The sequence below is a fragment of the Dysidea avara genome, chromosome 8 (genome assembly GCF_963678975.1).
Source record: "Dysidea avara chromosome 8, odDysAvar1.4, whole genome shotgun sequence".
Taxonomy (NCBI): Eukaryota; Metazoa; Porifera; class Demospongiae; order Dictyoceratida; family Dysideidae; genus Dysidea; species Dysidea avara.
In genome coordinates, this window is record NC_089279.1 from 16,438,018 (window position 1) to 16,461,955 (window position 23,938).

A 23,938-nucleotide genomic window follows, 5' to 3' on the forward strand; every position below is an offset into this window, starting at 1 on the left:
ACTCTGATAGCATTGCTATGAATGCTTTCTATAAGAGTAAAACAATACCCAGGAAGTATAGAGCTGCTTCTGCATTCTATGGCAAAGGTTGACCAGGTTAACCACATGCTCTCTCCTACACTATCAGGGTTGCACAATGGATTGTACTCCAAGATGGCAGATGTTGCTATGGCAGCAATTCACTTGCAATGGGTCTATAATTTTTGGATTTGCATATACTGTTACTCAGCAGTCTAATACCTGAGTCTGTAGTAGTATACTTTAAACCATTGCTAGAATGCAATTTTTAAAGATACCATGAGTTTGTTTTATAAAGCACAATGTTTGGAAGCATCCTTAGCCAAGAAGATTGTTCTACAGCATGCTGTTAATAGGGGGACTTTATAAAGTTTGTAAGAACTCTAATAAAGCAGTCAACCACGCTAATAAAACCATCACTTTTACATTTCTTTAAAGTGTCGTAAGTACGTAGCTACTTAATTTATTTGCAAAAACATCTATCAGAACTTCTAAAATGTGAAAACATTCCTGGGCACAAGCCCTCAGACCACCACAAATGAGCCCATGATTAATATCCATTCTATTGTATGCTTCACACTCCACTATGTAGCTACTTCATTGTCAAAGTTGTCCCCCACCACCTCTGGTATTAACATACTGTAGGAAAAATTATTATGCTGGTAGCCCTAAAGTCAAACAGTTGAGACTAAGTAAAAAGCTTACTGGTATGCTTTATCTTCTACAAAGACAGCTGTTACTCACTAGTCGAAATTGATGCTGATGATTTTAACAAGAACTTGAACCCTATTTATATCCCACACCCCTGTATGATTGTCTGTATTAACTTTTTAAACTGTTTTAGAGGTTTTACACGGTAACAATAATAATAATAATTAACACCTAATATGTAGTCATTGCATAAATTGGTAGTCACTTATATTATTTGTGCCTCTGATTAATAGACAGCCGAGTATTATACTAGTGCACCGGTTCCACCAATAAAAAGAAATATGAATGGTGGTGGCTATTACAACATACAGCTATATGGGAAAATCCCTAGCTACTTTGACATGTTACCACCTTCTGTTCAATGCCAAATTAGGAATTTAAGGTTCGATTAGAGATCATGGAAATAAAACTAGGGAGGTGGGCATAGATAGATGACCTGTATTTATATTACTTGCAGTGTCCAACACATCCTTTGATATACTTTATTGTAGTAGGAAATCAACCTATTTTGATTATTTATAAGTCACTCCATTTGTCAGTGCATGCTCGTGCATAGACCTACAAGATGGGATATAACTCACCAAATATAGTTATGACATGGTTTTGCATACCTGACAGCACATCACTGCATGAGGTTATAAGCATGGTTACTAAGTGAGGTTTCACTGTACCTTATTTAAAGGTCAAACTTACTTCTACATGAGGATTCATTTGTAACACCAGATTAAATAAATTTCAGCTGTATGTACATGTATATATTAATTGTATTGAAATGTAATGCTACTGTTCTATACTGGTGGCCAGTTATGTTTAGGGATATCAAAATGAAGATCAGTTTCTGGTAAACACCTAGGATTGAAGACAATCCATAAACTAACAAGCATACAAACAGAAAACACTCACTTGGACTTTCTTAACACTGATATTAATGATTCACTTTTAGACCTCTCCAACTTTCTGGAATAAAACTTATAGTCTTATACTCTTAACCAGAATACACTCACCTAATACATTCCTTTAGTTTATGAATATCAAGCTCAAGATGAGCTACGTTCTCCTTGTGTATGGCAATAGCCTGTAGAAATACAAGTATTACATGGCATTAAGAGTTCATAAAATATCTACTGTGAAGGGCGTCCAACTCCCATATGCGGTTAGGAGTAGGACACTCTCCTCAGTATATACACATTTATGAACTCTTGACGGCATGTACCTACGTTCACACATACCTTTAACATACTCTTGTTGTGCCAAGCTTTCTCCATTACACTTCTCTTCATTTTTGATACTGAATGCTACACAAATAATAGACTCATGAACCAACAGTAAGTATCATAACAAGTAAACATAATACTTTTTGCTGCATTCAGAGAATCTTTTACTTGTTTACACACATTAAACATCAGTTGAACTGCTATAATTTGATATTTCACAATACAAGCAATAATAAATTGTGAATTGAATAGGGTACATCAGATGGTTCAATTATGAGTTCCAGCATTGAAACCGGGTCACTACTACTGATCTGGATGACCACTGACCCAGACTTGATCCGAATTCTGAGGCACTACATGTTGGATGCTTGACTAGCATGTTAAGTGCTATAAAAAAACTAACCAAGCAAGGTTTATAATTAACAATATCATTCAGTAGGCGTGGTTTCACATAAGTTTGCAGATAGCAAGATACCTTTCCTGCAATTGGGTGTGGTTTTGCACATACCAAACGCACCGTACTTACAAACAGTATGACATATTCCTGATGTTAAAGTGGGTGTGGCTCACAAAAAAATACTGGCCTATGGTACACCATGTCTCGTACAATAACAATCAATTCGTGAGTGTGGCTCCACATAAGCCTGCAGGCAGCTATGGGCATGCATACCTACGTATGGACTGCAAAACAACTGATAAATGAGCGTGGCTGCAAGTATGGCTGCAGACATGGAGTCATCCCGATAAGTGGGCATGGCTCATGAAAGAATCTGGGTTGCATAAGGATTGACTATGACACATTTATACACTTCCGTATGGTCCAACTAATTAATTTGCTTCACATGTGATCCAATCTTGGTCAGACTGTAAAGTGGGTCAGACCCAGATGACTCAGACAAAATGTGACTGGATGACCCAACCCAGCTTTTGATGTTTTCACGTGTTTTTATTAGCATACATCAGGTCTCAGGCTGTTTGTGTAGGTAGTACAACAAATGACAATAAAATTCAGAAAATAGACCACCACTACTAAGTAGCTACAAGCAAAATATTATGTGCAATCACCAAGTACAGCAGTACTTAATAGTATGGATCACGAAAAATTTTCAATTATCTATAGTATATTGATGCAGCTTTGCATCCCATTCATGATCACTTGGCGGTAATGGTCAGCAAGCTAAATATATCTAATCCAAAACAGCCAAGCTGTAAAAAAAGTGTGCGGCCCTCAGAAAGGCTATTGTGAAAAAAGATGTGAAATCCAAGGTGGCGGCCAAGAAATGGCTGTGATGGTAGGTTAATGGTAAAAATTTTAAAAACAACAATTCAGGTGAATTTTTGTGCCGCTTCACAAAATTTACCTAAATTGTCATTATTAAAATTTTTACCATTAACCTACCATCACAGCCATTTCTTGGCCGCCACCTTGGATTTCACATCTTTTTTCACCATAGCCTTTCTGAGGGCCGCACACTTTTTTTACAGCTTGGCTGTTTTGGATTAGATTTCATTTCTTTTTGTATTTGTATACCCCAAAGCCGGCCTATGGCCAGCTTTGGGACTTTTTTAACCTATGTTTTTTTCTTTACTACAGGAAGAAGAAAAGATGAAGTAGATGTACTTTAAATATTTTACCAGTAAATGTACAAATTATATATACTGTATAATACATATGTGACCGGATTTGCGAAAAGGGGTCTTCCACACACATCCAATTTGCCAACTTTGACAATTGATAACTTCAGATTGGAAAGAGCTATTGCCTTGAATTTTGGACAGTGGTGAGCACCACTATAGCTGAATACATGGTGAAATTTTCAGGTTAATATGTTACTTGAACGCTGAGTTATGGTCTCCAACGTTTACGGAATTGGATGTGTGTGGAAGACCCCTTTTCGCAAATCCGGTCACATATATTGATTACAGAAATCTCCATGGTGGTTTCTTTGTAACTGAACACTCTACAAGGTGACTTCTTCTAATTGCTCTCTCTACAGGGTGAATTGTTTGTAGCTGAACGATCTACAAGGTAACTTCTTCTAGCTGATCTCTCTACAGGGTGATGTATTTGTAGCTGAATTCTGTATAGGTGATTTGTTTGCAGCTGAGCTCTTTACAGAATGGTTTCTTTGTAGCTGAACTCTCTAAAAGGTAACTTCTTCTAACTGATCTTTCTACAGGGCAATTTGTTTCTGGCAGAATTTTCTACAGGGTGATTTCTTTGCAGCTGAACTCTCTACATGGTGGTTTCTTTGTAGCTGAACTCTCTACAAGGTAATTTCTTCTAGCTGATCTCTCTACAGGGAGATTTGTTTGTAGCTGAACTATCTACAAGGTAACTACTTATAGCTGATCTCTCTACAGGGTGATTTGTTCGTAGTTGAATTCTGTACAGGTGATTTGTTTGCAGCTGAGCTCTTTACAAAATGGTTTCTTTGTAGCTGAACTTTCTCCAAGGTAACTTCTTCTAACTGATCTTTCTACAGGGTGATTTGATTGTAGCTGAACTATCTACAAGGTAATTTCTTCTAACTGATCTCTCTACAGGGTGATTTGTTTGTAGCTGAATTCTGTACAAGTGATTTGTTTGCAGCTGAGCTTTTTACAGAATGGTTTCTTTGTAGCTGAACTCTCTACAGGGTGATTTGTTTGTAGCTGAAATCCCTACAAGGTAACTTCTTCTAGCTGATCTTTCTACAGGGCGATTTGTTTGTAGCTGAAATCTCTACAGGGTGTTTGTTTGCAGCTGAATTCTCTACATGGTGGTTTCTTTATAGCTGAACTCTCTACAATGTAACTTCTTCTAGCTGATCTCTCTACAGGGTGGTTTGTTTGTAGCTGAATTCTGTATAGGTGATTTGTTTGCAGCTGAGCTCTTTACACAATGGTTTCTTTGTAGCTGAACTCTCTACAAGGTAACTTCTTCTAGCTGATGTATCTACAGGGTCACTAGTTTGTAGCTGAATTCTCTACATGGTGGTTTCTTTGTAACTGAACTATCTATAAGGTGACATCTTCTAGCTGATCTTTCAACAGGGTGATTTGTTTGTAACTGAACTCTCTACAAGAAAACTTCTTCTAACTGATGTCTGAACAGGGTGAATTGTTTGTAGCTGAACTCTCTACAGGGTGATTTGTTTGTAGCTGATCTTTATACAGGTTACTGATTTCTAACTGATCTCTTGAATTCTGTTCAGGGTGACTGCTCTATTAGGATGACTGCTCTATTAGAGTATCTCGATCTCGCACTTGCTACACCAAGTTGGATTTTGTGTTATAACTCCGTGGCTTTAAGTCTGATTCTTTTACACCATTGAAGAGCCTTTCTAAGATGATAACTCCATCTGTACAGCGATTTTCAAAGCATTACCCCAAGTGGTTTATCTGGTAGGCGTGGCAAGCATAATAATAATAATAATAATAATAATAAATTAGCTAATCTCGATTGCATAATTGTTACACACTGTTGATTTTTTCACTGTATCTTCCTGGTTTTTAGCTCGATTTCTTTCAAACCACAAAAGGTTTGAGGTTCAATAGTTAACCTATTCACCCACCGATTTTCAGCTTCTTCCCATACGCGGTTTACCCTGTAGACGTGACAACATATTGGTGTTATTTTTCGTGCATAATCGCTCATAACTCTTTGCCTGTTTATGGTATTCCAGCCAAAGTTGGTACAGAGATGCGCTTTTATACCCCCCTTCTGTGTGCCAAATTTCAAGGCAATCGGATAACGCGTTCGCGTTTTATAGCAGTTTTTGTAAGTGTGCGAAAAGAGGAAGAAAAATAAGAAGAAGAAGAAAAAAAAAAAACGAAGAAACTAAGCCAATTTTTGAAGTCGCATATCTCAGGAATGCCTGAAGCAATTTCGCTCAAATTTGGAATGTGGAGTGCTGAAGGTGGAGGGAATGTACACAGCAAAATTTGTCTTGTTTCATCAAGGCAGCACAGAGCTACGGAGGTGCGAAAATTGCGTTTTCTTTCTTCCTGTCAATATACTCACGGGGTTGCGCGCTGGCTTCTTGAGCCGCACGACACACTACCGTGTGTCTTGATCTAATCCAAAACAGCCAAGCTGTAAAAAAAGTGTGCGGCCCTCAAAAAGGCTATGGTGAAAAAAGATGTGAAATCCAAGGTGGCGGCCAAGAAATGGCTGTGATGGTAGGTTAATGGTAAAAAATTTAATAACAACAATTCAGGTGAATTTTGGTGCCGCTTGGTCAATTGGCACAAAATTCACCTGAATTGTCGTTATTAAAATTTTTACCATTAACCTACCATCACAGCCATTTCTTGGCCGCCACCTTGGATTTCACATCTTTTTTCACCATAGCCTTTTTGAGGGCCGCACACTTTTTTTACAGCTTGGCTGTTTTGGATTAGATTTCACTTCTTTTTGTATTTGTATACCCCAAAGCCGGCCTATGGCCTGCTTTGGGACTTTTTAAACCTATCTTTTTTTCTTTACCACAGGAAGAAGAAAAGATGAAGCAGATGTACCTTAAATATTTCTGATTTTATCAGTAAATGTACAAATTATATATATATAATACATATATTTATTACAGAACTGTCCATGGTTGTTTCTTTGTAACTGAACACTCTTCAAGGTAACTTCTTCTAGCTGTTCTCTCTACAGGGTGATTTATTTGTAGCAGGATTCTGTACAGGTGATTTTTTTGCTACTGAGCTCTTTACAGAATGGTTTGTTTGTAGCTGAACTCTCTACAAGGTAACGTCTTCTAACTGATCTCTCTACAGGGAGATTTGTTTGTAGCTGAACTCTCTACAGGTGATTTGTTTGCAGCTGAACTATCTAGATGATGGTTTCTTTGTAGCTGAACTCTCTACAAGGTAATTTCTTCTAGCTGAACTCTCTATATGGTGGTTTCTTTGTAGCTGAACTCTCTACAAGATAACTTCTTCTAACTGATCTTTCTACAGGGCTATTTGTTTGTGGCAGAATTTTCTACAGGGTGATTTCTTTACAGCTGAACTCTCTACATGGTGGTTTCTTTTTACTGTAGCTGAACTCTCTACAAGGTAATTTCTTCTAGCTGATCTCTCTACAGGGTGATTTGTTTGTAGCTGAATTCTATACAGGTGATTTGTTTGCAGCTGAGCTCTTTACAGAATGGTTTCTTTGTAGCTGAACTCTCTACAAGTTAACTTCTTCTAACTGAACTCTCTACAGGGAGATTTGTTTGCAGCTGAACTCTCTTTATGATGGTTTCTTTGTAGCTGAACTCTCTACAAGGTAACTTCTTCTAGCTGAACTCCCTACATGGTGGTTTCTTTGTAGCTGAACTCTCTACAAGGTGACTTCTTCTAGCTGATCTTTCTATAGGGTGACTTGTTTGTAGTGGAATTCTGTACAGGTGATTTTTTTTGCAGCTGAGCTCTTTACAGAATGGTTTCTTTGTAGCTGAACTCTTTACAAGGTAACTTCTTCTAGCTGATCTCTCTACAGGGTCACTAGTTTGTAAACGAATTCTCTACATGGTGGTTTCTTTGTAACTGAACTCTCTACAAGGAAACTTCTCCTAGCTGATCTCTCTACAGGGAGATTTCTTTGTAGCTGAACTCTCTACAGGTGACTTGTTTGCAGCTGAACTCTCTACATGATGGTTTCTTTGTAGCTGAACTCTCTACAAGTTAACTTCTTCTATCTGATCTCTCTACAGGGTGATTTGTTTGTAGCTGAACTCTCTACATTGTGGTTTCTTTGTAGCTGAACTCTACTAGGTGATTTCTTCTAGCTGAATTATCTCTTTCTATAGTTGCATGAATTCCCTACAAGGTAACTTCTTCTAGCTGATCTCTCTACAGGGTGAATTGTTTGTGGCTGATCTGTCTACAGGGTGACTTGTTTGTAGCTGATCTCTATACAGGTTACTTGTTTCTAGCTGATCTCTTGAATTCTCTTCGGGTGACTGCTCTATTAGGATGACTGCTCTATTAGGATGACTGCTCTATTAGAGTATCTCGATCTCGCACTTGCTACACCAAGTTGGATTTCGTGTTATAACTCCGTGGCTTTAAGTCTGATTCTTCTACACCATTGAAGAGCCTTTCTAAGATGATAACTCCATCTGTACAGCGATTTTCAAAGCATTACCCCAAGCGGTTTACCTGGTAGGCGTGGCAAGCAGTCGTTTTTTATTAGCTAATCTCAATTGCGTAATTGTTACACACTGTTGGTTTTTTCGCTGTATCTTCCTGGTTTTTAGCTCGATTTCTTTCAAACCACAAAAGGTTTGAGGTTCAATAGTTAACCTATTCACCCACCGATTTTCAGCTTCTTCCCATACGCGGTTTACCCTGTAGGCGTGACAACATATTGGTGTAATTTTTCGTGAATAATCGCTCATAACTCTTTGCCTGTTTATCGTATTCCAGCCAAAGTTGGTACAGAGATGCGCCTTTATACCCCCCTTCTGTGTGCAAAATTTCAAGGCGATCGGATATGGCGTTCACGTTTTATAGCAGTTTTTGTAATTGTGTGAAAAGAGGAAGAAAAATAAGAAGAAAAAAAAAACGAAGAAACTAAGCCAATTTTTGAAGTCGCATATCTCGGAAACGCTTGAAGCGATTTTGCTCAAATTTGGAATGTGGAGTGCTGAAGGTGGAGGGAGTGTCCACAGCAAAAATCGTCTTGTTTCATGAAGGCAGCACAGAGCTACGGATGTGCGAAAATTGCGTTTTCTTTCTTCTTGTCAATATACTCACGGGTGTTACGCGCCGGCTTCTTGGGCCGCATGACACACTACCGTGTGTCTTGATATGCCTTGAAAGCAATCTGAAATGTTTTCAACAAGTGTCTATTATTTTTAACCATTATCTGAGTTAACCAACTGACTGATTGACTAACTGAGAGACCAATGTCTTTAGCTACCCGTAACTCAAGTGTTACAGGTTTGATTTTTTCAGTTATGAGCTCTTTAATGTAATGCATGCATTGTGGATTCGCATACTTTTATCATTCTTTGTGCCCCATTTCTAACCCATTTTAGCACAGCCGTTGGTTCATGGGCAGTTCCTTGTCAAGACTATCATGTAGTACAAATATAACATACCATTCCTCTTATAGTCAAAGTGAGAGGATCAATCATAATTGTAGGTACTTGACATGTACTGTTCCCCATATTAAGTGGGGCAGAATGTATCTACGTAGCTGAAGTGACAACTTGTTTGCCAGCAAGCAGCACTGTATAACTGGAGTAGAATTAAATGCGTACTATTATGTGTAGGTGAGATTCTTGTTTTAGTGTTTTTTATTGCTATGATCTCTAGTAGTATTCACTACTGTAGCACTTAAAGCCAAGTATGCACTTTTAAAAGTAGTGCTAGAAACAAAGTTACTGTGAAACCTTACTTAGCAGTCACCTCTTTAATTAGACCACCCCATTATAATGACCACATCTAGATTATTGATGCCATATCTTTTGGTCCCACAACTAGACAGATGCTAACAGCATCGTGGGGCGAGCCTGAGTGTGTATTCTTGAAGTATCATTGTACATACCAAATATGGCAAAGCAGTAATCTACACCATTAACTCCTCTGTGAAATGAACCACTACACATACATATTGTGCACCAAATATGGCAAAGCAGTAATGAACCATTACATGCACTTGTATGGAAGCTCGATGATCCACATGAACCATATAAGGAGAATGGTTAATTTAATGCTGGAAACATGTGTAAGGTATCTGCTTTATATCCTAATTTATTGTAAACATGTCCATTACACTGTTGACTTGCTAGTGTGGGGCTCACCCTTATTAATATCACTATAACAACACAAACACCATAGAAACAATCCAGTCACTACCACTGATAAAATAGACTTTTTTTTTCAAATCAAATAGTATAGTACATGTGCAGGTCTACGAAAGTGAGGTATACTTCCAGCATGTCAGCCAAAGTAACTTACATACATACGGAGGTTTTGAGCACATTATATTTACGTATGCATGTCACCTCTATAGTTAACTTAACACACGGTTAATACAGCCAAGTATTTCTTGTATACTTGTACAAAGGACAGAAAATTGTCATAATTGTCTATTCAATACACACAAGTCTCCATGAAAACCGTCAACTAAATGATTCAAATTGCTTTGAATAGTTAAATGTAACACAATTCTAGTCATAAGCAAATAATGTACATTTCATTTTCCATCTCAGGAAATAAACAAACACACAATTCACATGAAGTAAGTGCCAAAACGTAATGGTGATCATACATAAAATACGAAACAAAACAGTAACCGTACCTGAGCAGCAATGGTGTTGATGAGTTCTCTTGTCACTTCCATTTGTCTCTGACACTTTTCTTTCTCTTCTTGTACCATCACTTCAAATTCTTCACAATCATACTATCAAAGAAACATAGCATACACATTGCCATAATAAAACACTCTAATAGAACATTTACATGTCAATTTGCACTGTACATGTACATACAACCCCTGCAAAAATGTCAAAACACATTTTGGTTTGTTATATGTAACTTATTGGGTAGGGTTGTGGTTTAAAGCTTTACCCGTGTAGGGTAAAGCCATCCTGAACTTGATTAGTATCCATGTACGTAACAGTGGAACATTTACAGATTCACCACTTCAGTGACATGACAACATAAGATAATAATACATTCTTCCAAAAGTTGACACTTATCCATGTGTGTGTGTGTGCGTGCGTGCGTGTGTGTGTGCGTGTGCATGTGTGAACAGGATCTACAGACAGTTCAGACGCAGACTCTGCATTGTACAATCTGTAGGAAGCATTTTAGAACAGAGGTTGGTAAAGCACATCACAAGTCCACTGCAGAAAGGCAGCTACCTATTGAGGAACAGTCCAGTGTCAGGGATGTAAGTGCTGATTCAGGAGTAGAGGAGGATTAGCTGTACACAAAAGTACATGATGCTGGCCAAGCTAGTGTGTTGCCCCTGAACAATCTGTTTTTTTTGTTTGTTTGTTGTTTTTTTTGTTTGTTTGTTTTTTTGTAATGACTGTGGTAGAAGTTTTAGTATGCCTGGAGACTTGAAACGACATAAATGTTTAACAGAAAGGGCCAAACTGATCTCTGAACAGCATGGATCCAGTGCCACCATTGTCAACAATGGATGAAGAGTGCTGGGGGTCTGAAAGTCCATCTAAAGAAGTGCAATCCACCAGTGTGCCTACAAGTTCCTGTTTCCTCTACTGCAGTGGAGGACCACATGACCCATATGGATAGTGTCAAAACAAGTGTGTGCGTGTGTGTGTATGGTGTGTGTCATGCAGGTGTGTGTATGCTTCTGTGTGCGTGCGTGTGTGTAGTGTGCATGTGTGCGTAGCGTTTCTTTTAACACAATATCGGTCGTATAACCTGTATGTGGGAAGCAAAGAAGAGGAGGTGAGCACGTGCATGCATGTGTATGTGTGTGAAGATCACCTTCTGCTTTTCCGCTAATTGTTCAATCTGCTCATGTAGCTGTGCTATCTTCATCACCTTCAGAGGATACTCCTTTTCCTACAGTATCATACAAAAACACACACTCCATCTTACTATATACATGTACCAACAGCTACTATTAAAGTTACTTACACACTGAGAGTAACACTTCCTTAACATTATATTTACAGTATAGCTGTTTCCCACTATTGTATCTGTATATCCCTCAACTATTGAACACAAGCAAGCAGCTCTTTATGCACTACATCCATTGAGACACAAGAATTTGTTTCTACATAGGTGAATAGGCTGATTCAATTGGTAACAAAAAAAATCACTTGGACAAACAGTTTTGCTTTATTCTGTTGTATACTTTAACATTCAATCCTACATGTACACAGACACCTACGTATGTAAAGATGTACAACTATCATTGAGATTTCAAAAACCTTTGGTTAACGGCATACATACGTTATCTTCCCTATCCAAGTGTCCAAACATGCTTTGTTTTACTATGCAACTACATACTCCCTTAGTGAATGAATAACTAATGCTACATTATTTACACTATACATGCACACACACGCACACACACACAAATACGCACGAGTAACACTAAAATTGTAAATAAGTGCACCTCTGTATATTTGTACACAGACTAATGTACATAAAAATACTGGGAAGAAATTGTATACTCTCATCGTCACAGTACCTTGTACTGTAGTAGAACGTTCAACTGTTCAGATCCAATCCTGTGTTTCCTCTCAATATCACTCAACTTCTCCTCAAACTCTAACACAACAGTACAGTAACAAATAACCGTAATCATTGTAACTCACTTTGTGTTTGTAGGCTCAGTTTCTCTCTTAGTTCAGAAATGCTTTGTCTGGCTTCCTCTCTATCCACTTGTGACTTGTGTCTCAATGTGGACATCACTCCCTACCAACAACAGAAACTCGGTACACAAGTACATAACAAAATACCTAATGCTATAACTGACCTTAAATTTTTGATACTTCTGTATTAAGCCATTGACAGAGGAGTGCTGCATATGTAAGAACACATTGCTGACATAATAATAATAATAGAGTATATAGATAGGATTGCATCCCTCTATAACATCATTGTAAAACTGCATAAGTGCCTGTACACCACCACAAATACTTGAGGCTGAAAAAAAAAGTTGTATGTACCTCAGGGAACACAATGCAATTATTACGCATAGCAGGTTGTGACAGCAAAAGGTCTCCCTTAGCTGTCTTTCAACCACATTCACATGCTCACTAATATGTACATGTAGTCTCCAACACCTAAGCCATGCTGGAGTTAATAATTAAACTCCACTATGCTCTACAAGTCTAGGCATTATGAATGACAACTTGCCCATTCAACTTGTGAACCAACAGTAACACACTAAATATCACTGCAGTTGATTTATACACAACTTACAGCATTTGATTCAGAGTTATCAATACAGCTTGCTAATGATAGATTCAGTGATAAACTACAACACCAGTCAAGGTAAAATGGCCATGATGTTCACCTACTAAAATTGTACATGACCTCTGTATATGTAGTGATGGTAACTCACACAGAGACCATAACAATGACATGTACCGAGGGGTCTGTAAGTCAGTGCATGAAAATTCAAATTTGGTAAGATTACATCCATCAAGAATTTGCTTAATTTCAAAGGAGCTGGCTTACACAGTACTAGCAGGTTGTACAAGATTCCAAGGTCTTGTGAAACTTTCCATATTACTCAGGCATTTACGAAGTCAAAGAAATTATAGTGATAAACAATAGTTGGATAACATAGAATGCTCTACTCACTTGTGTGGCCACAAACACTTGAAATAGTGCACTTTGCAGAAGTACCCAATATAGCTTCCACAAAAAATGTATTTAGATTTCAAAAGGACTAGAGCTTTTAGAGATTTCTAACAGGTTGTGTATGTCAGTTACGGACCACTCACATACTGCCCAAACAGAGCCATGTGCTTGTTTCCTGTAACCATACATGAAATTGCTCATGGTTACCCCATGAGTTACACAAAGGATACAGCATGTTCAACTGAGCTTTGTACTCCTCAATGGATCTCCGTTTAACACATATCTGAGCCTGTGTACAAACATTACAATATGTTTCATAACAATATGCAATGAGTATCATCCTTTTCTCTAAATGGTAATAATGATTAAACGCGCTGTAATTAGAATAGTTATCTAATGGTTGCCATGGAATTGAATGAAAAATCAATGAAAAGTATACAGCTCGACTCAGTGCTACCTTTATGTGCGTACCTTCACCAAATAATCTTTCGTAGAAGTTGTAGAATGTTTGGAGATGCTTCTAGAAGGCGTTCTACTTCGAGTAGGCGTGCCAGGGGGTTTCGTCGTTGAACTAGAACGGTGGCTGCTTTTCTTTCGCTCCCATAACGAATAATCAGTAAAAGGTATAATCTCCCTTTGAAAGCTGTCGTAGTGTGCAGGCTCGCCACCACGTTCAAGCATCATTGAAGAAGCCATGTCCACTAATTCCTAAGCGCTCCAAAGTTGAATTAAGTTACTTAATTAAATATTTTAAAGGCGTTAGGAAAAATATTGTTGAGCGCTTAAACATGAGGGTCTCCTTAAGCTAAGTACCATAATTCACCGAAAATAAGAAAGTTTTCCAGGTGTCCAATATTCAAAGAACACATCCAGAGCTACTTTCAAAGGTTTCCACAGTAGTGTCCAAATTTGGCAGTGTGTTCAGTAGCTAATAACGTTTTTTTTTTGCATGATCATTGATCACTTTGTTTTAATTCCACATCAACTCAATCGTAGCAATTTTCATACAAGGGCGGATTTAGGGATAGTGCTTGGGGTGTTGAAACACCTCCCCTCCAAAATTGTACATGTGCACCAAGCTAGGAAGCTAGTCAAGCTACCGCTATCGATATGCTGTAGTATATACAGGTGTATGCATGCTTGGGCAATGAAAAGAAGGAAAGAGCAAGGGAAATAACCAAAATTATACTTTAGGAAAGTAAGAGATTTACCTTAAAGCAGCTAAAAATCAAAATACTCTAATAGAACAGTCAGCTACTCTTATGGTAGAACAACTGTCTGTTCTATAAGACCAGTGTGTAGACTGAAATCAAACTTATTCCCATTCACCTGTCTACCATATATATCTCACTGCGCCAGCATAGCTGCCAGCAGTTTAAGGGGCATGCTACCAATTCCCATGGCTTTACATGTTAATCTTGGTTTTCATTGATCTGTGCTTGCTTTCTATCCCCCTATCAAATGTGTTTGTGGAACCTAAAAATCACCATCTCCAGTTAGAAGTACTGACTTTAAGACACAGTTTAGTATGTACTTTAGACCTAAAGAATGTGAATTCTATAATTTTGGATCTAGTCCCACACTCGTGACAGTTATAGTTCTACACTTCTTAAACTTTGTCATCTGCTACTTAAGTATAGCTATATATATTTGTACCAAAAGCAAGGAAGTAATTTTCTGATTTAAGCACTTGATTAAATGAGCTATTGAACTCTCTAAAATTTCTAGTATAAAAATCTCCTCTTTTGAAGCCGTAATAGTCATATCTAAAAATCTGTTTCCATACATTTAAAGATAATACTACTACAAGAATTTTTTGGGAGTCTCATGCACAAATATCCGTAGAAGAATCAATTTTAGTGTTTAAATTACAGTATTTTGTAACCACACCATAATGGCATAATATGCACATACTTTTAGAGTTTTTCATTCAGATTATTAATATTTCCAGGCACAGTGGTAGCTGTTGGTAGTAAAGCTACAGTTCCAAAGCTATGATTGCAGTTGATCAACCACTGTTTGCCTTCAGAACTAAGGAAATCTAGTGGACTTGGCCTAGCACACTGAGAGAGAATCACTTTTTACAAGCTCATAGCTATAGTTACAGCCATATACCAAAGCTAAGTGTAAATCACTAGCTTATAGAGCTGCATGTCTTTTAATAATACTTGGTTATACGTTTGATGCAATATACAAACTGTTGGCTTAATATTTGCATCTGAGAGTGACGTACACATGCACTTTATATAAGAATGCATAAAATTAATTTGTCTTTTGTAAATACTGAAACAGTTACAAAACTACTGCATAGTAACCTATGTAATGCATGCTGTGTGTATGTGTACTATAATGTAATATATTATGTGGGCACATGCAATTGTCAGCATGGTGCATGCAAACAAGCATAGGTGTATCAAAAACTATATAGCTAGCTATATATAGCCACTGCTGACATCCATTTTTTGTGTCTGGTTAACAGAATAAGCTCACTTAGGTGCAGCAGGGATTATAACTAGCACCTTTAATGTGGCAACATTAATATTGGCAGTATATATTACATGAGCTTCTCTGCCTATATGCATGCACTGTGTTCACGAGGTACTACAATACATTAGTGGGTAGAGATGAGACATCAGCACTGTTGAATGTAGATGAGTAATGCCCACTACCCACTATACTTCTATTACTTGGCCAGAAACTTTGTGTAACTATTATGCTAATGCACACAGTAGATTTGAAACGATAAATGTTCTTACCATTGTAATATATACACTTAATCGATATGATGTTGAAACTTATATGACCTGTAGAATGTGTACATAACCCAATCTGAAGAAACTAATTATAACCTTTCCAAGCAGTTACTTGGACACTGATAAACTTGACATTATTATAATTAGCGATTTAAAATATGGTTAAGTGTTGCACACCATAAATATAATTTTTACAAACACTAGATACAGTTCATACAGCATCTCATGACCAGTTCTAGTTAGAAATAACCATGAATATACATAGCCTTCAGTTGCTGCTTGCATAAAATTAATCCTAAATAGCAAAATCTAAATCTAATACATGTATATGAAGAATCTAAGATACACACTATAATCAAAACTAAATGTACAAATGCAAATCAAGGTTGCTAGAAAGTACAACCTTTATATCATCTTTTGTCTGCTCATCGACTCTGTTGTCACAGACAGCCAACAACTGAAGAGCCTCATTGCTCTTTACTGCTTCTGCTATTATTCTCACTCCATCACTTTGTAGTTCATTACCTCCAAGCAAAAGAACATTTAGATTAAAATGTTTGTTTATAACATCACAAATACTACTTGCAGCTTCTTTGGTAATCCTGTTATTGCTAAGTGTGAATATTCTCAAAGTACAAATAGTTTTTACAGCTTCAAGAACTGTAAGTGCTCCAGTAGTTTCTAACATATTATCACCAAGGAATAATTCTTTAAGATTAATGCAACTCTTAATTATATCTGCTAATCCATTAGCACAGTCTTTAGTGATATGGTTATCAAACAAATCCAGTTTTATCAGTCTAACCAAATAGTAACATCCTTGGTAACATGCTTTAGAGAGTTCATAGACCCCAGATGATTGTAAACGATTTTTACCAAGCATTAAAACTTCAATTGATACATTACTGCAGACAACTGCACACAATGCTTTACCTGCATCTTCAGTAATGCCATTCTTGGACAAACTTAGCAACCTTAATTTACAATGATTTTGTAATGCCACAGTAATCCTTACAATTCCAGCAGTTTGTAAATAATTGCCATCTAGCCATAACTGTTCTAGTAAACGATTACTTTTGATCACAACCACTATATCATCAGATGATTTACTACTAATATTGTTAAAGCTTAAATCAAGCACTTTCAAAGTTGTAACAGATTGCAACGAGTTTAATATCAGCCCAGCTCCTCTATCACACAGAACATTACCTCTCAACCACAATTGTTCCAGTACATTATTACATTGTATTCCTTCTGCCAGTTTAGTTGCTGCATCTCCTCCAATGTTGCTGTATTCCAAATCTAAAACTGCTAGTGTTTTGATAGAATTGCTCAATGTAGAAGCTATAACTTCTGATTCTACTTGGAGCAGATTTTGGAGTGATGATTTTGCAGCTGATAAAGCTGTAGTGGTAGTACGCTTAAACCACTGCTCAATTGCATACACAATTTTGTAAGTATTAACATAACAATCCAGTGTAAATTGAGTAAACAGAAATAACCTTAATTTACAAGTACAAATATATTTGATGTAACAACCCAACAGACACTTCTGCATTTCCGAAGTCACTACTTCAATAAGTTCACTTATACTATAGATATCTTCAACAGTGGAATATTGCCAAAAATTGCGAGAAAACGAATGTAAAAATATTCTTTACTATTTAATATAATGCCACCAAATATCAGTACCTTGAGAGAAGCAATATTGCTAATGTGTGATGCCAAATTAGCTACATCTGATATACTACAGGTATTGTGAGATAATTCTAATGATTCTACATTTGGTAACATACTACAGTGCTCAGTAATGTTCAATAAGCCATTTTGTAGGTTATTATCACCTACCCATAAGTCCAATATTGTGTGATTATGACGTAGAGTAGCCAACAAGCCACTTTCTGCTGCTATAGTAAGATTGCTATCATTAATAAACAATGATTGCAGTTGAGAACCAGCATGGGATGAAATGGTTAAGTCAGGGGGTAAATCATTGCCACCAATTTTCAACCAAAGAAGACTGTTATTTCTAAATACATGAGATAAGCGATGCAAAGCCTTTCCTGACATTCTGTTATTACCAATATCTAACATTTTGAGATTAGTCAATCCTTCTACTGCTTGCAAAACCACATCTGCAGAAGATTGCAAACTGTTACTACTCAAGGAGAGGATTTCAAGATAAGTATTATTCTTTATCACATCTGCCAAGTCATTCACTAAATGTCTTGACACACTATTACTTAAAGTAAGAATTCTAAGTTGTGTAAGCTTTTTCATTGCTTGCAAAACAATGCCTACAGAAGATTTTAAACCACTGAAGGCTAAACAAAGTACACGAAGACTAGCATTAATTGTAATAGCACTAGCCAAATCTTCAACCACTTTTCCTGACATATGACTGCTCTCCAAATTCAGCATTTTAAGACATGTAGTACTTTTTAAAGCGTGTAATACCACAACTATAGATGATTGTAATTCATTGTTCACCAAATTAAGCACTTCTAAAGAATTAGAATTATTTCTAATTACATCTGCTAAGTCATTTACCACCTCTCCTGACATGTTATTATTTTGTAAACTTATCTTCTTAAGTGTGGAAATCCTTTTCAGTGCTACTAAAATTACTATTACTGATGATTGTAAATCATTACAATTCAAATAGATTTCTTCTAGAGAAGTGTTACTTTTTATCACATCTGCCAAATCTGTTACCACCTTTCCTGACATGTTATTACCTTCTAAGCTAAGTTTCTTAAGACTGGAAACTCTTTTCAAAGCCTGTATCATCACCAATGCAGAAGGTTCTGAACAGTAACACAAACATACCTTCTCTAAAGAAGTGTTGTTATTCATCATACCAGTTAATTCGTCCTTCATTTCTGCAGATAAATAGCAGTTCAGTAACGTAAGGACTTTCAGTGTTGTAATTCTCTCTAAAGCTTGCAAAATCACAAGGATAGATGACTGTAAACTAAACAGCTCAAGTTTTTCAAAGTAAGGATTACATCTGATAATATCTGCCAAATAACTTGTCTCTTTTGCTGACATGCCTTTAGCATCTAAACTTATAACTTTAAGATTGTAAACTGTTTGCAAAGCATTTAAAATCATTGAAGATGACTGTAAATTATTATTTAACAACTGAATTTCTTCTAGATAAGTGTTGTGCTTGATCACATCTACCAAATCACATGCCACTTCCTCTGGCATTTTATTAGAATTTAAATTTAGCTTTCTAAGATTTGAAGTTACTTTTAAAGCATCAAAGATCACTTTTGCAGATGATTTCAAAGTGTTATGATCCAAAGAGAGTATTTCTAAGTAAGGAATATTCTTGATCACTCCTGCTAAAGAATTGACAACTGCTTCTGGCATGTTATTTCTACTTAAACTAAGAATCTTAAGATTGGATGTTTTAATTAAAGCTTGTAAAATCACAACCATACATGATTGCAATTTTTTATTGCAACTTAAATCAAGGTCTTTTAAACAAGGATTAGCCTTGATCACATCTGCCAATTCATTTGCTGCTATCCCTGGAATATTTGTGCAGTACAAATGTAACTTTTGAAGATTAGAAATTCCTTTCAAAGCCTGCAAAATCAAAATAATGGATGGCTGCAAATTATTGTTATTCAAGATGAGCACTTCTAACTGTATATTATTTTTTATTACATCTGCTAAATCTTGCAATGCCTTTCTTGACAAATTGTTGTTACCTAAATCAAGTATCTTAAGACTAGAAAGCTGCATCAAAACTTTTACAACTGCAGATGCTTGTAAATTATTACTACCTAAAATTATAGCTTCCAGGTTGGCATTATTTGTCACCACATCTGCCAAGTCCTGGTCTACGTCCTTAGGCATATTGTTTCCAAGCAAATTCAACTTCTTTATGGTTGAAATTTCTTTTACTGCTTGAAAAATCACACCTACAGATGATTGCAAATTATTATTGCTCAAGTTTAGTACTTCTAGGTAAGTGTTGTTTTTGATCACATCTGCTAAATCTTTCATTGCATTTCCAGATATCTTGCTATCACCAAAATCAAGAATTTTAAGATTAGAATTTTGCTTTAAACTTTTAAAAACTAGAGCAGCAGATGACTGCAAATTATTGTCACTCAAATACAATTTTTCAAGCAAACTGTTATGCTTGATTACAGCTGCTAAGTGATCCATTGCCTTCTCTGATATATTACTATTATCCAAATCAAGAGCTCTTAGACTTGACAATCCTTTTAGCGATTGCAAAATAACAATTTCAGACAACCTTAAATCATTGTTACCTAAATAAACTTCTTCTAAGCAAGTGTTGCTTAGAAATACATCTTTGAAATCATGCAAATTTGTTCCTGAAATATTGTTGCTCCTTAAGTTTAATTTTTTAAGATTTGAAATGTCTTTCAAAGCTTGCAGAACTACTGTTATTGATGACTGCAATCTATTGTTATTTAAAAATAGCACTTCTAGATAAGAATTCTTTCGAATCATATCTGCCAGGTCTACTGCCACTATTTCTGGAATATTGTTACGCCCTAAATGAAGAACTCTCAGAGTGGAAATTTGTTTTAAAGCTTGTAAAATTGTGACAGCAGAAGACTGCAAATGGTTATCGTCTATATACAATTCTTCTAGACCAGTGTTATTAATAATTACATCTGCCAAATCTTCAGCTACCTTACCTGAAATATTATTGCAACTCAGTTTAAGTGTTTTAAGCTTTGAAATTCCTTTTAACGCACACAACACTACAGTGACAGATGACTGCAAATTGTTGTTGCTCAAACAAAGCACTTCAAGATGTGTGTTATTTCTGATTACCTCTGCCATGCCATCTACTACTTGATATGACATGTTATTGTCATCCAAATCAAGTTGTACAAGATGAGAAAGTTCCTTCAGAGCTTGTAGCAGCCTGATTGCAGATGATTGTAAATTATTGTTACTCAACCACAACACTGTTAATAATGTATTACTCTTCACTGCATTAGCCAAGTCATCAATCTCTCTGTCACTCAAATTAGTATTATTCAAACTCAAAACCCTAAGATTTGAGACTTTGCTTAAAGCTTCCAAAATTGCCTTTGCAGACAAATGTATATTATTAATGCTCCAATTTAATATTTCTAAATCAGTATTATTCTGGATTACATTTGCCAATAAGTGTCCTCCTTCTTCTGATGTTAAATAATTAGAGCTTAAAATTAATTTAGATGTTTAACATCTGATAGTTATAAAGAAACTTCTTGTAGATTAATGTTATTTTCAATTGCATCTGCCAAGTCACACAACACCTTTTCTGGCAAGTGATTATTATCTAAATCAATTGTAATCAAATCATTTCTTGATTTCAAAGCTTCAGTAATACATGATAGCGATAGCAGTTGCAACAGTGCTTTATTATTGTTCCTGTTCCAATTTAATCTTACATGCTTTATTGTTAGATGATTTTTTAAATAAAATGACAAAATATCTGCAATCTCATCGGTGATATGACAATTCCTCATCATTATAGCACTCAAAGAATCATTCATCATTAATGCATGACAAATTTGATGTGGTTTATCTCTGTATGCCAGCAATGTACTGCTACCTACCAGTACAACAGCAATATTTTTGTTACATCCTAATTCTGCCACCACGTGATGATAAACGGTCCCACCTATATTCATATCAAGCAAAAAAATTTCCATCAATTGATTGACATTGTCATCAACACTGCACAATGATAAGTATATCTTTAAAATTCCATGGTGTAATAAATATCTTTTTTTCTAAAAACCAAAATGCATCATAGCTACTGATACAGGCTTCCTGTTTACACAGACTGTCTTCAGTGTCCTTAAAACACAACACATGAAAGTACCAACAATTTTGCTAGTATTGATTTTAGAAAGATCCTCAAACAAATTCAAACTATTTATCATCGACATTACATTGTGTTCAATTTCATTGGATGATCCCAGAGTGTGACTGTAAGTTTTGAATTGGTGAAATGTATATGTATTGGATTTGTTCATTTGAATAAACATAATCCATACTTGTAAATAGCTGTCAATAAAATAGGTGCTTTTAAGCAGCTGGTCAGAAATATCTAGTAAGTCAACATAATAAGCTGCCAAGAATTCTTGAGTTTGCTAAGAGTAAAAAGTTATAATAAACACACTTGTTAAAACCTATAAACTGTGTATACTCTGTATAGTTCAACACACCTAGTCCATGATCATAATTGTCTAAATCTAGATTAAACTTATTGCATATACTTTCAACATCTTCTTTAGTAAAAACAATTTGATTGATTTTAATAAACTCAAAAGCCAACTTAGAAAGATTGCCTAAATAGTCTTTATATGCTTGAGGTAAATTTTCAAATGTTTATCCATTATAGGTGGATTTATTTTCAGCTTTTTCAAAAAACGAGAAACTGTTACGATGACAAATTTTTTATACAATTCAGCTTCATCATTTGGTAATTCATCATGGTGCTTGAAAATGCACACCAGAATTGTCATCATGATAGGAAGATAGCAGGAGCTATTAATGTAACCACAGATATTTAGAATAGAAGTTAAATCACTTATTTCATTTTGGCAACCATCTAATTCCTTTTTAATAAAAGACATCCTACTTTCCTCTGTGAAACCTAACACTTCTACCGTTATGTCAGAAACTTTTTGAAGCTTTTCTAAGGAAATGGGACGAGATGTAATTACTAACTTGCTCTGTGCCAAAAATTTCCGGCTTATGATTTATTAACAAGCAAATTTTTATCAGTATTACTGAACTCATCAAACCCATCTAATAAAATTGTAATGTCACTGATATCTCTTTTAATTAAAATTTCAGCAAACTGTCCTGGTAGATCAGCTGCTGATGGATCAAACTCATAAAACAAATGAATTAGATCCTTTAGTTCATAAATTTTTTGCACACCAGGATCACGTAGAAATAATAAAAAGACAATAGAATTGTTCATCAGAAGATATCTATTAGCCCAGCAGAAAGCAATTTCTTTACATAACATTCAATGCCAGGTGCTCCATTAATCAGTATCATTTTTGGTTCCATGGATGTGCCATCTTCACGTTGTACTGGACTCAATATACCAGAAATTTCAGAGATTATGGACTCCGTACAGTTATCACCATGTAGCTGAGGTAATATTTCAAATACATGCACTTGAGAAGATGAGCTGTCAATATGCTTCACTAATCCTGCCCTCATAATGCTTGCAACACTTGCAATTTCATTTTCTTTTCCACTGTCTGAAGTTTCTTAGTTTACTAGAGTGGTATATCCCAAGTATATGGAACAGTTAATTATTTGTTGTTTTTTTTCAGTAAACCCACATTCACTGATGTTTTACTGAGAGTTTAAAACTTGGCAAAACAATATGTTCCATATACTTAAAGTTACTGATATTTTACTATCAGTATAACTGGGCACAACTATAGTAAAGCAGCTTAACAAATTAGTATACTAAGAACCTTCAAGCAGTGTTCATTTCTTATGATGCCTCTTGAGCTGTACATTCACAAAGTGTTCAGGGTACAGTAGTTACCACCTGTCTTCTGTGCCATTATCTGGTGCATGGTACCTGGTTTGGATGTATATACCAATCTTTCAGGTGCTGGGAGAATTCCAGAATGTGACCTGTCATTTACAGTAAAGCAAAACAATTGGTTACAGATACAATTTCATGAAGTAAGGATTTAATAATTGCAAAAAGTTCCTGATAGCCACTGTGCTATGTAACCATGGAAAGTTTAGTAGCTATACAATAAACAGATTTCCATTAAAACCTTTTAGCCATTAAGGACACCACTTGGTAAATAATTTCTATAGCGATTGAGGTTTAGACATTCCAAACACCCAAAGCACTTATCCTGAAATGGGAACACCCCCACAAACATGGGAACATGGTTAATGGAACCTTCACTCACTAAAGTGCATGTTTAT

General features: G+C 36.0%; 3 protein-coding genes across 3 annotated transcripts; all 3 read right to left on the reverse strand.

Annotated features, from left to right (window-relative positions):
• Window positions 1–1,430: 1,430 nt before the first annotated feature.
• Window positions 1,431–13,940, reverse strand: LOC136264277 (uncharacterized protein C20orf96-like). The gene is made up of 12 exons (XM_066058983.1): window positions 13,692–13,940; window positions 13,451–13,509; window positions 12,837–12,891; window positions 12,388–12,432; window positions 12,227–12,326; window positions 12,100–12,179; window positions 11,388–11,465; window positions 10,228–10,329; window positions 1,959–2,024; window positions 1,734–1,804; window positions 1,633–1,686; window positions 1,431–1,578 (listed from the first exon to the last, which is right to left on the reverse strand). Exons 1-12 carry the CDS (start codon window positions 13,914–13,916, stop codon window positions 1,518–1,520), a joined length of 996 nt encoding a protein of 331 aa, XP_065915055.1. The 5' UTR covers window positions 13,917–13,940; the 3' UTR covers window positions 1,431–1,517.
• A 2,394-nt stretch (window positions 13,941–16,334) lies between these two features.
• On the reverse strand, window positions 16,335–17,531 carry LOC136264795 (NLR family CARD domain-containing protein 3-like). Its single transcript, XM_066059564.1, has one exon. It carries the CDS (start codon window positions 17,529–17,531, stop codon window positions 16,335–16,337), a length of 1,197 nt encoding a protein of 398 aa, XP_065915636.1.
• Window positions 17,532–17,552: 21 nt separating this feature from the next.
• On the reverse strand, window positions 17,553–23,203 carry LOC136264796 (uncharacterized). Its single transcript, XM_066059565.1, has 3 exons — window positions 22,997–23,203; window positions 22,021–22,116; window positions 17,553–21,061 (listed from the first exon to the last, which is right to left on the reverse strand). Exons 1-3 carry the CDS (start codon window positions 23,201–23,203, stop codon window positions 17,561–17,563), a joined length of 3,804 nt encoding a protein of 1,267 aa, XP_065915637.1. The 3' UTR covers window positions 17,553–17,560.
• Between the last annotated feature and the right edge of the window lie 735 nt (window positions 23,204–23,938).

Bases quoted from the DNA above. Each gene is read 5' to 3' on its own strand.
- LOC136264277 (XM_066058983.1), bottom strand. From the start codon at position 13,916: ATGGCTTCTTCAATGATGCTTGAACGTGGTGGCGAGCCTGCACACTAC. The intron at 12,433-12,836 runs GTAAGTTGTGTA...TTACATATGCAG, and splicing joins ATAACTCTGAATCAAATGCT to CACTCCTCTGTCAATGGCTT. The intron at 1,579-1,632 runs GTGAGTGTTTTC...CTTCAATCCTAG, and splicing joins TCAGTGTTAAGAAAGTCCAA to GTGTTTACCAGAAACTGATC.
- LOC136264795 (XM_066059564.1), bottom strand. From the start codon at position 17,531: ATGCAGAAGTGTCTGTTGGGTTGTTACATCAAATATATTTGTACTTGT.
- LOC136264796 (XM_066059565.1), bottom strand. From the start codon at position 23,203: ATGAGGGCAGGATTAGTGAAGCATATTGACAGCTCATCTTCTCAAGTG. The intron at 22,117-22,996 runs GTAAAGAAATTG...TTTTACTCTTAG, and splicing joins CACCTGGCATTGAATGTTAT to CAAACTCAAGAATTCTTGGC. The intron at 21,062-22,020 runs GTATGGATTATG...TTGTCTGCAAAG, and splicing joins TTATTGACAGCTATTTACAA to GCAATTTTGGAAGCTTTAAG.